Raw genomic sequence first — 15,544 nt, 5'->3', positions numbered from 1 at the left:
ATATTACAGGACTTTATTGTAATTACATAAATAGATTTAAGAATACATCAAAAAAGTTATTTTTTTATTTTTTTGAATGGAAAAAACAAAATTAATTAGTAAGTTCCTACTTCCTACTTCCTACTGCTAAAACTATCTATGAATACATGACGTCCGGTACGCTGAAAAGCCACTTGACCTACTATTACAAATTACAAATGGGTATTTTCCATGTTTTTCAGGCCTTAATCGCTCTGCAAACGTCCAAGACCCTTGTCCGCAATCTTGTGTCGGACTGCCAAGACTCACTCTTGACATCCCTAAGTCTTACTCCTCGTTCCTAGCTCGTGTCGGTTGTACGTCAAGCCACGCCATTGCTCAACCGTCGATAATCATTCCTTGCGTTCTTAGACAGGCACCCAAATAGATGTCTACTACTCGACCGCTCATTGAACTATGTGTTTTTGTCTTTTACCATCTTTCACTTGGCACCATTTATCGGTCATGACTCAGCCACACTCGAATCATATATAACAAATTTCACGGGCTAATGGGCTAACAATATCCCTAAAAATATAGATTTTCTTTTTGAATTTTGGATGATAAATTTAAGCATTAGGCGGGACTACAAAAAAATATCTATTGTAAAATAATTAAATAAAAGTGAGTTGAAATAATATGAATATTAATACATTAAATAATATATAACTATAGAAGTCCTTCAAGATAGACATGGTCACGGGCCGGGTTTGACCCGGACCCCCCCCCCCCCCCCCCCCCCCCCCCCGTCCTGTTGACGATGGACCTAGACCCGTCCAACCACGGGTCAGTTTCGGGTCCAGATATTTTGGACCCGAAACCCGACGGGTCTACCCGGCGGGGGGGGGCCCGAGGACCCGGCCCGAAGACCCGTCGGGTCAACCGGGGTTTTTGGATTTTTTTGTCCAAAAATCGGACATTGGGGGATTCAAACTCAGGTGAATGGGGCGTAATTGGGCAACTCGAACCACTGAGACAACAACTTATTTGATTAAATGTAGACAATAAATATATATAATATACAAATACTAGTGTAAAATGATAAATATGTTGAATACATTATTAATTTTCATATTAATTATTATTAAATATTTTTAATTAAATTATTAACAAATGCAATATAATAAACTTTTAAAAATATATATAAAATCACGGTTCAATATTTCAAAACATCTATTATTAATTGCTATATCAATATAATCTCCACTATTGAAAAATATAAAGTTTTGAATCAATTCAATATATAAACAAACGCGTTAACTTAATACAAACTCACTTATGTTATTAAAATCGATAGTGTGAAAAATTCAAATAAAAAATAAAATAAGATGTTTATTAAAAAAAATAGATTATAACTCATTTCAATTAATTTAAATTGATTAACCTCAATTGTTGACAAGAACTTATTAAAATTATTGATTATTTTATCATAAGATAATTATTTAAAAGTAGGGCAAATGGCAAAAAGGCCCATCACATGGGACTTAAATGCATTTTAGTCCACAAAAAAAACAGTCTCTCAATTAAGCCAATCCCCATGTCTTTAGTCTAAAATACCCTCAATAAAATAATTCTTAACAATTCCACCCATTATGCTCTAACTTCCTTAATATTACACATTGACCCCGGATTTAAACAAATATATCACATTAACCCCCAAAACTTTTTTTTTTTCAGAAAATAATTTTTTTTCTGAAATGTTTTTTTTTCCGGCCAGATTCCGGCGTTGACTTTTTTTTTTTTTTTTTTTTTTGAATTTTTTTTTTTGAATTTTTTTTTCTTGAATTTTTTTTCCGGCCGGTCAACCACCCGTTGACCGCCGGTCTCCGGCGTTGACTTTTTTTTTTTTTTTTTTTTTTTTTTTTGAATTGTTTTTTCTTAGAAAAAAATTATTTTAATTAATATTACTGTCTTAACTACTAAATTACTGTCTCAGACAGTAATATTACTGTTTGGGACAGTAATATTATGAATATTATTTTTCCGAACAGTAATATTATTAATATTATTGTCTAAGACAGTTAAATTACTGTTGGAGACAGTAATTTAACATCCAAGACAGTAATATTAATTAAAATAAATTTTTTTGTAAGGAAAAAAAAAAAAAAAAAAAAAAAAAAGGTCAATTAACAGTTAAATTACTGTCTCCGACAGTTAAATAACTGCTGGAGACAGTAATTTAGCAACAAATACAGTAATATTAATTAAAAATATTTTTTTTAAGAATAAAAAAGTCAATTAACAGTTAAATTACTGTCTCCGACAGTTAAATAACTGCTGGAGACAGTAATTTAGCAACAAATACAGTAATATTAATTAAAAATATTTTTTTTAAGAATAAAAAAGTCAATTAACAGTTAAATTACTGTCTCCGACAGTTAAATAACTGCTGGAGACAGTAATTTAGCAACGAATACAGTAATATTAATTAAAAATATTTTTTTTAAGAATAAAAAAAGTCAATTAACAGTTAAATTACTGTCTCCGACAGTTAAATAACTGCTGGAGACAGTAATTTAGCAACTAATACAGTAATATTAATTAAAATATTTTTGAAGAAAAAAAAAAAAAAAACAGTCAATTAACAGTTAAATTACTGTCTCCGACAGTTAAATAGCTGCCGGAGACAGTAATTTAGCAGCCAAGACAGTAAAATTAATTAAAATATTTTTTTTAAGAAAAAACAAAATTATTAAAAAAAAAAAAAAAAGTCAACGCCGGAGACCCGGCGGTCAACGGCCGTTGACCGGCCGGAAAAAAATTTCAGGAAAACAAAATTCAAAAAAAAAAAAAAAAGTCAACGCCGGAGACCGACGGTCTCCGGCGGTCAACGCCGGAATCTGGCCGGAAAAAAAATATTTTAGAAAAAAAAATTATTTTTCTGAAAAAAAAAAGTTTTGGGGGTTAATGTGATATATTTGTTTAAATTCGGGGTCAATGTGTAATAGTTAAGAAGTTAGAGCATAATGGGTGGAATTGATAAGAATTAGGGTTAAAATTGGGGTCAAAATTGAAATTAGGGTTAAAATTGGTTAATTTATGAAATTGGGCTAAATGGGGGTGTAAATCATGAAATTGGAGTTGAATTGGGTTTCAATGAATTGGGGGTAATTTTGGTATATATAAAGGAATTTTCCTTATTTGCAAATAAGTTTGAATGGGGTGGATTTATTTGAAAGACAAAAAAGTTGGATGTCCCTCTTTTAATTAAGTGCCCTTGTCATGGGCTTTTTTGTGATTACCCCTTAAAAATATAGATGATGTTTATTTTAACAAAAATAGATGTATTACAAGTTACAACACACACATTCCGTACAACAGAATAAAAAAAATTAGTATGTCCCGCAAATGATGGCCTAACGATTGGAGCAAATAAGATTTGGGTCAATTAACACAAGTTCAAATACTCTTGTCCACGGTCGTTAGGTCAGCTTGTCACACATGATTAGCCTAATTTAGTTTATATATTTCATATGATTTGCACAATATTATACGATAGTGTAGATTTAATGCACTTCTAGTGCACTTATATAGTTGAACGAGGGTTTATTTATGACAAAAAAAAGAACAAAAAAAGTGAAGTATAATATGTCTCATTCATCTTAGTAAATATTACCATTTACACCAAACAAATAACATTTCAGCCCAACAAACAAGTTCTCTACAACTGTTAATATAAGTTATAACTTCAAAGAAAGTATAAAACCATTTGTGAAGAACTATTATAATTTGAGATGATTTAATTAACAGGTTAATTTAATTGTTCAATATCTTATAGCATAACAGCCTCCAAATTCCTAAATAAATTATCGTCTATATCTGAGGAGCACTGGACTTATCGTACACCCCTCCCCAAACATTACCAGCAGCATCAACCCCGACAACTTGAGGGGGGGCCACTGCAAATCCACCGCCAGCATCACCGCCAATAACTTGAGGTGGGACAACTGAAAATCCACCACCGGATGTGGCATCACCGCCAATAACTTGAGGTGGGACCACTGAAAATCCACCACCGGATGCGGCATCACCGCCAACTAACGGACCAGCGAATACTTGAGGCCCAATCGAAAATCCACCAACGGCATACGGATAAAAATGAGGCATACTGAAACTTTCCGGATAGCCACCATTTCCATAATACTGAGGTGGATATATGTTACCTGTGTTTACGTATTGACCGCTGTATGGGATTGGAGCTGCATATAAATATATATGAGAACGATAATGAAAAAGGGTTTTAGATGGAAAACTAATATAAAAACGGGAAAAAATGTTACCGTTAGCTCTCATCTCAGCGTTCAACACCTCAGCGCGCAACTTTTCAACTTCAGCAGACATGTCGATTAGGTCTTTCTCCAAAGTCTTCATTTGTTCCACTTTTTCTGTGTTTACGCCTTTTTCATGTTCAAACGTCTTGCTTCATATTCACAACCCAAAAAAATAAAAAAATAAAAAAGCCGAAAGTAAGTATAAGAAAAGGAAAAATAAACATAAATTCATAACGTATATTAATGACATATCACAAAAGAAACATGAACGTAAATTGAAAATTCATTTCTTTACTATATTAAAGAACAAAAAAAAATGCTTATTCCACTTACCGTAACCTCTGATGTTCTTCCCTCAAGCTATCAAGTTCCGCACGCATTTCCGGAATCTTCTTAACATCCGCACGAGAATTATCCAACTCTTTAGTCGCCAGCTGGATTTTATTAGTCAACTCCAGCTTCTCTTTGACCAAACCCCGTTTCTCATTATGGGCCTCTTGAAGTTCTTTCTTTATACTGCTCCCATTTCGGATATCGGCTTCCATTTTTGCAATCTTGTCCAACAAAATCCGAATTTGAATGTCGCCTTCATTCTGTGTGCTTCTGATATGTTCCCTGCCTTTCTCCACCTCTTGCTCGGCCGCACCAAGTTCCTCCCTCAAGGATAGATGACCGGATGCTAATTTATGATTGTCGCCAGCTAGGCGTTCGATTTCTGCCACCTGGAATTCCAATTGGTTCTCCAATTGGACCGGGGAAGGAAGTGGTTCCATGGGATGATGTGGCACACAATGCATTATACCTGAGGCTCGTCTGATATGCTCGTCATATGGTGGTGGTGGTATATTTCTTCTTGAATCCATTTATAGTGCAATTTCTGTGTGCGAATATTTTGGCAGTATTAAATGAAGCTGGACAACTAGAAAAGCACGGGGCATGAACATGTCTACGTACGAAGAAAATTAATTCTTCTATCATATATAGAAATACTATCTTCTTTCTCTTTCATAATACTTGTTGGAAATAAGTATTTCAATTTATTATGGTGGATGATTTTCTTTTCTCAGTATTAGCTCTAAAAAATGAAATGCATTTGCATGTAACTATTATATTAATTTATTATAAAAGATGAATGCAATAAAAATTCTACAGGTTTCAAACACAATCCATAAAAGAACACGTAAAAGACATAAAGTATTCAGAACATTCAAACTGGATCAGTCTTACTACACAGAAAAAAACAGTATGTAGAAACTAGATTTACGTTCAGTCGAGCCTCTAAAATGTTGGAATTCAAGATGACTTTGTATCTCACTCAGTTTTTCTATCTGCAAAAAAGAGTTACCATCAATAAAATTTTAAGACGTGCAAGAAAAAACCTTTATTTAAGAAGAACATGATCTTAATTACTGCACGAATATTTTTCACTTCAAGCAAGACTACGGCATAAAGAAATTTGACACTAGCACTTTAATCAATAAAAAGATTCTGCATCTAAACCATGCAAACACTTCCCTGTAAGACTTCTCTTTACAAAAATAACAAGAATTGTAAATACAGGATCAATGATAACTTCTTTTCATTGTCCATGATGTGTTCATCGCGATGCCGAAATAAATCTTATTTTAAAATAAGGTAATAATACGAATGAATGCCGAAATCCATAGACACAAAGATCCAAAATCGAGTCTTTTAGCATATCTCTATGTTGGAAAAGCCACAATCGCCACTTACATTGAACATACATGCCACTGTGTGTGTGTGTGTGTCTATATATACACATTGTACTCACTTCCCTTAACTAGAGCTATCATCTATTAAGTCGCTACTCTCGCTAAACGACCAAAAATCTGGCGCAACGGCCAACGAGAAGATTCCAAACTTCGCATTTATTACAACTTAACTTCCGTATCTATCCATGTGCTTCAATACGCACATTTCATCCTATCTCTCATTAGATCAAATGCAAATAGAATTTGATCATAAAAGCTTTTTTTTTCTCAAAGGCCAGAAATCACTTTCCCCAATCAAAACAGACTTCATCCAAACCCTTATCACAACACACATATAATTAGACCTAAAAATAAATAAATGAAAAAAATAAACAAGAGAACTCCCACCATTGACATACGAATTGAAGACTGAAATGTAGAAGGAAAAGAAAAATCTTAAATGTGTAAAATTAATCAGATAAGAAAGTACCGAAAATCAATTAAGCCCAAATTAAACATGATAAACCAAAATTAAAACGAAAGAAAACTAATTCAATTAAATTCAAACAATTACTGAATTTTCGAAAGAAAAAAAAACAGTTCAAAAACGCCGAAGAAAGGGAAATTAAACCTGAACTGGTGACTGAAGAGATTCCGACAATCTACAATTTCAAATGCAGTGAACGGAAACAGAAAAGAAGCTAAAAATGAGAAGAATTAAGAATAGGGTTTTATAGCAGAGAATTGCACTGGTCACGAATTCTAACTTCTGACTGCTTGGTCGGGAGAAATGGAGAAGAGGCTGAAACCGGCTAAATAAATTAGGGCACGGAAATTACAATTTTCATCCTTCAAGTTTGGACCGATTTCACATTTGGTCCCTTTTGTTTAGGGCTGGGCATTTGGGATCGGGATTCGGGATCCCGTCCCGTCCCGAACGGAATTTTACTATTTGGGACTAAAACTTCGGGAATTCGGGATTACGGGATTCGGGATTGGGATTAGGAACAAATACGGGATCGGTATTAGGGAATTGGTTCAATCCCAATCGGGATATTTTAATCCCGAATTAGGAAAAAAAGAAAAAAAAACTAATAAAAACACACACACACACACACACACACACACATATATATATATATATATATATATAGTGTCAAGGAGATGAGAAATACAATATAAAATATATTGTTTCAACTTATTTTTAAATTTTTAAAATTTTATTTGTTCCAAGTTTTGTGGTAGAAATAAACAAGACAAGAACAATAGTATGTATATAATATATTCAAGTTGGTTTAGTGTATAAAATAATACTAATGGAAAAAAGATGCAATATTTCTTAATTTTTAGGCAAAATATGGGATTTCCCGATCCCAATCCCGATTCCCGAAATATTTAGGGATACCGATATAACCAGGATTTAATAGTTTGGGACGGGATTGGGATTTAAAATTTCTATCCCGAATCCCGAAATCCCGATCCCGAAAATCCCGAATTCCCGAAATCCCGTCCCGAACTCATCCCTACTTTTGTTCACAGAAAACACATTTGGTCTCTCTTGTTCCAATAATTTGACACTTTTGGTCATCTCCATCAATTTATCGTTAAATCCGTTAGTTAGGGCAGTGAATGGCACACGCTTCATTCTGTTAGTTTTAACGGAAAATTGATGGAAAAAACTAAAAGTGTAGAATTTTTTAAACATAAGAAATCAAATGTATTTTTTGTTAATATGAGGGGCCAAATATAAAATTGATGCAAACTTGGGACATAAAAACTATTTTTTTTTCTCCAAATTAGGGCACCCTACTCTAGGAGTGAGGAATGGCCGGGGGGGGGGGGGGGGAATAGCACTTCACCCCCTGAAATATGTTGATTTTCGCACTTTAAAAAAAAAAATGGAAAAAGGAAGAACCTTGAACATATGATATTAGTGCACATTGCTCCCATAACCAAGTTTTTCATAAAACCCGTGTTTAAGAAGGGTGTTTTCGTCATTTAAGAATGTAGTTTTTTTTTTCCTTATTCACACCCATCTCCTTCTCGTGAGCTAGACGGTTACCATTAACTTTAATAAACGAAGATTGACAAAACCGGAAATCTTTAGCTAGCTTAATGGATATGTTAATATGAATGAAAATATTTCAACTAGAATCTTCGATTCAAATGCAATGGAATGTTTGATTTCGATTTGGACAAAATGGGATGATGAAGAGATTTGAAAATTTGATCTAAGTCCTCAATCTTTTTTTTTAACACTAAATTAGCCAATTAATTTCGGGACACTCGCTACTTCGTCAAAAATTAAAAGTCAGACAGAAATAATCAAACACATATATATCCTAAATAATATTTAGTCAAACTTTGCTTAATTTTCAAAGCTTTAAAATCACTCATGACTTGACCAAGTAAAATACTACACACCAAGTCCAAAATCAAGAAAACAAAAACCACATGATATATATATATATATATATATATATATATAGTTGATCACCCCTCTCAACTTATATCAATCCAAGCAACCATGAATTCCCACCAATTTTTCCATTTTATAGTGATCCTCAAAGAATCCATCAAAATACTTTCCAAAAATGGAAAATTGATGCTTTTAGTAACCACACTTTCCCTAATCTCCTCTTCGATCTTCTTCTTGATCTTTGACTTCTCTTCGTTTTCCCTCATGCGCGATATGCTTGCGAAAGAATCCCTAATCCCAATTTCAAGCTCCAGCAGTGCCGAATTCATTAGCAACCTCTCGCAAATGAAAGAAAATTTTTCACTTCTTCTCGCAGTCTATCTCGCTTTTATACTTTCTTACTTCACCGTCACTTTTCTCCCCATGTTGACTTCTATTATAATAACATCCGAATCTTACAACAACAGAAACTTGTCCTTAAAAGATTTCTCATTAGGGTTTGCGAGATCTTGGACAAGGCCTTGTCGAACGGGTTTCTACACGTCGGTTTTCGTTATAGGCTACGTTTTCTTGGTAATATCAATGGCGACCCCACTACTCGCCTATACTAATTTATTATCTATACTCGTGGTTGTTATCTTTTACGGTTTGTTTGCATACATTTTCTATCTCTATCTGTCGAGTGTTTGGATTATGAGCTTGGTGGTTTCGGTGGTTGATCAAGAAAGTTGTGGGGTTGGGGCACTTGGGAAATCCGCAACAATTATGAAGGGGCAGAAAATGAATGCATTTGTTTTGAATGTTGTGTTGAATTTGGTAAATTTGGGTGTGTATTTAGGTTCGAAGATGATTAGGGTTAGGGGTGGTGGCAAGTATTGGATATTCGACGAAAAGATTATTTCGGGGTTGATTTTAGTGAATGGGTCTTGTTTGGTGAGGATTTTCACATTTGTGGTTTACACGGTTTTGTATTTTCGGGGCAAGGAAGGAAATGACCAAGAGATTGAGTTAGAATGGAGTAATGTTGACTATGCCAAACTAGATATTAGTCCACTTGGTGGTGTGCCTTGAAATATTGGATCATTTGTATATTTAGTATCATTAATTAATGTAACGCGCAATTCAGGGTTAAAGTCGTATCTACGTATGATTGTATGTAAATCTATGATTGCATGTTAATTGGTGTATTTCACTCGATATAGAATCTATACGATTATATTGGGTGATGGATTATAAATCATCTAAAATGCAATCAAATTTAATAGAGAATGGAACAATAATAAAAATCATATATTTATGCGCATGTATAAACACCTGCGCTTATGGGTACAAATTTTAATTAGTTCAGCAAGGAATGATCTAGTAGTTAGAGCAAGTGAACACTTATCAATTGATGTAGGTTCGAATCTCATTGTCAATAGTCGCTAGGCAGAGTTTGTCACATGTCATTAGCCGAGTGTGGATTACGTCTCTCGTATAATTTGCAAGCTATTATAAGAGTACATGTTTACGCAGTTCACCTATATGATTGACTGATAGTACCTTCCTTGCCAAAATAGAAAATAAAAAATTTAACTAAGTCCCAAAAAACTTTACTTAGAAGCGAATACTTAATTAAATTTCAAATTAGAATCTTGCTCAAGAAGTTTTGTTACTTCATATTAAGGAACTACATGAGTCAAAAAGAAAAAGAAGGCCCTTTTTAAGTTTCTAAACTATTCTTCAATCATGAAAATGTATTTTACTATAAATTGGAATTTACGATTCAAAATCAAATGGTTTCTGCACTTTGAAGTGAAGAATATTTTAATACTCAGTGGCAAATTATCATTGCTAAAAATTATAACAACAAGCCAAGAATATGAACAATTATCATTATATTAATAGTTAACAATTGTATATTTTAATACTCAGTGGCAACTTATTCAATACTTTTTTTTTTAAATTGATTTTCCTGTCTTATAAAAAAGAAAAATGATTTCCTTTTTTTTTTTCCTTTTGATTGGAATAAGTATTTGAAAATACAATGGATGTAGTTAGGGCTGCAAGTTGGAACGGATTTTCCAATTTCCGCCGGTTCCGATCCGAAAAGTTCCGATTTTGGAACAAATTTTTTCATTCCGACTTCCGAAATTCGAAATTTTCCGATTTTTTTGGATTGGAATTGGAATTATATAAAATAAATTTGGAATTTCCGATTTCCGATCCGATTTAATTCCTAAATTAATTCCGAAAAATTCCGATTTTTTTCCGAAAAATACACCTATAAATAGTATATATTATATAATACTTATTTTCCGAAAAATACACCTATAAGTTTTGTTTTAGGATTTTGACATAATGAATTGTTGTTAGAAGTTTTATTGGATATTATGCTGTTTTTATTTTTATTTATTTTTTTTGAACTGAAATTTAGTAGTTATTAGTTTTACTTTTATCGACGTGGATGCTCTTATTTTTCGAAAAATTATGAACATTTTAGAAAATTTTGGCTAAGTTTTGAAATTTTTAAGCTTATGTGATTTCCGATTTTTTTCCGAAATTCCGAAATTTCCGGGCCTTTTGGAATTGGAATGAATTTTTAGATTCCGAAAATTTTGGAATTGGAATTGGAATTGATTTTGTACTTCCGAATTTTTTTAGAAATTTTTCGAAAAGGCTAATTCCGATCCGATCCATCCGACTTTCATCCCAGATGTAGTTGGTAATTAAATGTAGAATAAAATAATTAAATATGAAAACGTAGCCTTTTATACAGGTCATCAATAATTTACATATGTGGTATGCGATGACGTGTGTATTCATAACATTAGATCTTAAATGAAACACTAAAATTGAATAGAGATGTACTATTTTCACCCTCAAAATATCTTATTTCACCACCAAATTAAATATATTTTTAATTTTATCCCTTTCTTTTTCTTTCATCTATATTCTTTACAAATTTATAAATCATGCATCTACCACTAAACTAATTAAAATATTTATAAAAAAAATCCCACATTTTTCACTGTAAATCTTGCCCTATCCAGCTTAAGTGAATAATACTTTTGTCAGAGAAAAATATTTTCGAAGGTCAAAAAGAGCGGGAATTCACGTTTTTTGAGAAATAAATTAAGATTGTTTGTATGGAAGGTCCTGAACTTCTTCCAGAATCGTCCAGTTTGGATTAATATAATTTCGTTTCCTTAAAAAAATTACATAATATGTTGATCATCTGATATGGAAGTTTAAATATCTTGTAATAAATATTTCATTGAAAAAATTAATTAAAAATTTAATAAAACATAAATAAAATAGAAATAACGTAGAACACATGAGGATTATGTGAATATTAAGGAAGGGTGGTGGATTATAAATTTGAGGGGTATTTATGATATTTTATAATCTTTGGTGGTGAATTGAGATAATTTGGTGGTGGAAATAGCACCACTCAATTGAATATTACTGAAACAGATGTAAGGATAAACTATGAAAAGTACCCCTGAAGTTAGGTTAAATTACGAATAACATCCCATCTATGCGTAATTACTAAAATCTCCCTGATATTTATTTCCATAAGATCCCTTTACAGTTTGATTTTTCACGTGATCCTTCTATTTTATAAAATATTCCCCAAAAATTATCAATTCTACCCCTAATATCAGGGCCGGCCCTGGGGTGGGGCGAGCAGGGCCCACGCCGAGGGCCTAATTGCCTCGAGGGACCTAGTTTTCCATTTTTTAATATATATATATATATATATATATATATATATATATATATATATATATATATATATATATATATATATATATATATATATATTGTATATGTTTTAAAAAATTTATTGTTTTATTATTAAAAAATTATATTCTTTTATTTAAAAAAAATATTCTTCTGTTATTATTTTTAAATTTAGTTTAAAAGTAGACATAAAATTTAACATTTTATTTAGTCAAACAAAAATTTATTACATATTTCTCTAACATTTGTTTTACATAAGTTAATATTTTCAATCTTTTATTTATGAAGTTTTTATTAATAAATAATTTATTTATACTATGTCATTAAGCATAATATGCAAAAAAGAAAAAAAGTTTGAGGCGTTGGCCCTGAATTTCCGTATTATTAGTTGTGCAAATTATATTCTCGCGTAGGGCCCCCAAATATGTCAGACCGGCCCTGCCTAATAGCAGCTTCTTAAATGTAGGTGGCACTGGTATACCCCATACAATAACCTCTTTTCTTCAAAATCCTGCCATGTCGGTAGACTTCCTCGATTGCTCATACATATTATCATAGCATGAATTATAGGCAATTTTTTAAGCAATATGCGCGGCTACCTTCAATATGTCGACATATGCAGGGTTATATCGACATTTTTCAGGGAATATTTTCTAGAATCAAAAAAATTACGTAAACAGTCACACCTTAAAGGGGTCGGTGTAAGACGAAAACAAAGATCAGAGAGGATTTTAGTAAATACGAATAGATGGAGTTTTCTTTCGTAATTTAGGCTAACTTTAGGGAGGTTTTCGTAATTTACACTTGATTTAAATGTGAGCATGAATAAATAGTGTATGCAGGAAATGAATGAGATCATGAATTGGCCGTTAATATAGTTGAAGAAAAAAGGGCTCAAATCTCGGCTGTGCAATAACACAAACAGAAAAAAGGGCACAAATCAAGGGATAAGGTTTCATGAATCAATCAATGAACACCGTTACTACTTGTCAAATAATCCCAATTTAAGATATGGGTTTTTTAATTTAAAAAAAAAATAGATATATTGCTAAACCTTAAATTAGTGTTAACGCGCCGTAACATAGAAATTAAACGAGAGGTATAAATCGCATTAGACAAGCCATGTAAGATTGACTGTGTTTAATTTAACTTATAAGCTGTGAAATAAAGCTTATAAGAGGTTTAAGAACTTATTAACTCTTCAAAAGTGTGTGGTGATTTTTTTAATGAAATCTTAAAAAAATTCAAAGGAAGTTGTAGAGTTTTTAAGATATCTTTTCTATAAAATATTTTTACACCACTTTTTTTATTTAAAATCTTATAATGGGTAAAACTAGATGTAAGTTCATTAACAAACACTATACAAATCGGTATATATAAAAGTAATAAACGCTAGGTCAGTCTAAAAAACCCTAATGGTTATGGCATATTTGTAAAAAAAATTAAATATATTATTATTATTATTATTATTATTATTATTATTATTATTATTATTATTATTATTATTATTATTATTATTATTATTATTATTATTATTATTATTATTATTATTATTATTATTATTATTATTATTATTATTATTATTATTATTATTATTATCATCTCCTATTTACCAAAAAAAATTTCTCTAATAATTTTCATAACAATCAAATTTGCAAATCCACTAGCAAAATCCTAATACGCTCACATAGTGTTTTTTTTATTTTATTTTTACAATTTATTTTCTCTCTCTTTTATAGAAACCAATGTGGATTTATTTTTTAATACAATTTAATTATCATATATTTAAATTTTCTTTAATTATGCATTTCCGTGCATCGCAAACAACTTAAGAGCTAATTTTAAAAATAAGACATAAAAGCTTATCAACTTTTCAAACAACTTATCAGACGTAATAGCTTATTAACTGTTTAAAATAAACTTAAGCGAACAGGTTCTAAAATATGTTCGTAATAAAAATCAAGCTCGTATAATTCAGAGTATTCTAATTTAATACGTTCAAGTACTAATTAAATTGTCGAGCTAATAAATTAAGCAACGGGCCGGCCTCGAACATATAGTCATCACCAGCACGTCTTTTAAAATAATTAAAGTCGCATACAATTTGTTTCTAGAAATTGCAAATTTATTAAAAAAAAATTGCAAATTAAATGAAATATTAATACACTGATAGAATGGAGAAATACGTGCACCCATGTGTTATTGTGACACTTCAGTAGTGGAGTCCCATTTTCCATTCACTTATTTTTATTGGAGTAAAATTCAAAATTGAAATTTCAAATTGTACAAAAAGTCTTTCTTTGACTATTTGTTTAATCAAAATTTACGTCTCTACATTTGAATAAAACAATGACTTCAATTTGTAAAAATTAAATATGACAAATAAATATTCAATTTGAAGTTACAGAATCAAGTTATAGCTATTAATTTATTTAAACGAATACAATTTACAAAAAAAAAAAAAATACCGATATCTTATTTTAATCAAGAAAAACAGAAAAATCAAGTATAATATTAAACACAACTATCACAATTAAATTACCCATTTTTGTTTTTAGTGTTAAATATAAAAATTAATACGACGATCACCGACAAAGAGCATTTCCTTGAAAATTTAATGAAAATAATAAAAGACTGAACAAGAGAAGAGAGTGAACAACTGGTCACGTTTACATATTAAAAACATAAAAAAAAAAAATATAATAAATAAATAAATAAATAATAGTAGAATTTAGTATAAAATCATAAAAAATGTTATAGTGAGGACAAATAAATACCTAGCCAAATCATACAATGTCGATAATTGCAAAACAAAACAATGTATTCTTACTTATTAAATTCCACAACTTGTACAAAATTTAATTGAACGTTCATTGCTTGGTAATTTTTTTTAATTTTTTTTAATTTTTTTTATTTTTATTTTTTACGAAGAAACTTGATGGCAACTATGTAGATGCACTGTGTAAATCTACACTCTAGTGTAATAGCTTGCGAATTATACGAGAAACATCAACCATACTAGATTAATGACATGTGACAAGTTCCACCTAACAACCGTTAACAAGAAAATTTGAACTTGAATTAAAACAAAATGCACTTACTTCAACCACCGGATCAGATCTTGGGAAATGATAGGCATCAACAACAACATTGATTTCTTCGTAGATATCGATCGAATAAAAAGCCAAAGCCCAAAAGCTAAATCTTATGTTTAATACCATAATCATATTCATCCATATTATAAAAAATCTACAATTTGCCCTTTTTCTTTTTATTTAACAACAAAAAGAAATTAACATTTCATTACATCAAAGCTATGCAGCAGGAACACGGCGAAATGGAAAAAACAGACACATGAAAACATCATTTTTCAAATAAATACGAGAATGTGGGAAAAC

General features: G+C 31.2%; 2 protein-coding genes across 4 annotated transcripts; one reads left to right on the top strand and one right to left on the bottom strand.

The window, feature by feature from the left end:
- Positions 1-3,595: 3,595 nt before the first annotated feature.
- Positions 3,596-6,854, bottom strand: LOC148767715 (protein FLX-like 4). 3 transcript variants are annotated; one of them, XM_088823942.1, is made up of 5 exons: positions 6,633-6,815; positions 5,554-5,617; positions 4,623-5,166; positions 4,299-4,438; positions 3,596-4,217 (listed from the first exon to the last, which is right to left on the bottom strand). In XM_088823942.1, exons 3-5 carry the CDS (start codon positions 5,150-5,152, stop codon positions 3,832-3,834), a joined length of 1,056 nt encoding a protein of 351 aa, XP_088680068.1. In that variant the 5' UTR covers positions 5,153-5,166; positions 5,554-5,617; positions 6,633-6,815; the 3' UTR covers positions 3,596-3,831. The 3 variants fall into 3 exon arrangements, with proteins under 3 accessions (XP_088680068.1, XP_088680070.1, XP_088680069.1); XM_088823944.1 differs by lacking the exon at positions 5,554-5,617 and having other exon boundaries at positions 6,633-6,854; XM_088823943.1 differs by lacking the exons at positions 5,554-5,617; positions 6,633-6,815 and having other exon boundaries at positions 4,623-5,270.
- Positions 6,855-8,503: 1,649 nt separating this feature from the next.
- LOC105958349 (uncharacterized) lies at positions 8,504-9,709 on the top strand. Its single transcript, XM_012982357.2, has one exon. The coding sequence runs from the start codon at positions 8,529-8,531 to the stop codon at positions 9,489-9,491; it is 963 nt and encodes a 320-aa protein (XP_012837811.1). The 5' UTR covers positions 8,504-8,528; the 3' UTR covers positions 9,492-9,709.
- The last annotated feature ends 5,835 nt before the right edge of the window (positions 9,710-15,544 follow it).

This window comes from Erythranthe guttata, chromosome 10 (assembly GCF_056151865.1).
Source record: "Erythranthe guttata isolate IM_541 chromosome 10, IM_541, whole genome shotgun sequence".
Lineage (NCBI taxonomy): Eukaryota > Viridiplantae > Streptophyta > Magnoliopsida > Lamiales > Phrymaceae > Erythranthe > Erythranthe guttata.
Note: the sequence above shows the minus strand (reverse complement) of the source record. Positions and strands in the feature narration are given on the sequence as shown.

What these genes read in the sequence shown, in the direction of transcription:
- LOC148767715 (XM_088823944.1), bottom strand. Translation starts at nt 5,152, where the DNA reads ATGGATTCAAGAAGAAATATACCACCACCACCATATGACGAGCATATC. An exon ending in GAAGAACATCAGAGGTTACG is followed by an intron (nt 4,439 to 4,622) that starts GTAAGTGGAATA and finishes GTGAATATGAAG; the next exon opens with CAAGACGTTTGAACATGAAA. An exon ending in CGCTGAGATGAGAGCTAACG is followed by an intron (nt 4,218 to 4,298) that starts GTAACATTTTTT and finishes ATTTATATGCAG; the next exon opens with CTCCAATCCCATACAGCGGT.
- LOC105958349 (XM_012982357.2), top strand. Translation starts at nt 8,529, where the DNA reads ATGAATTCCCACCAATTTTTCCATTTTATAGTGATCCTCAAAGAATCC.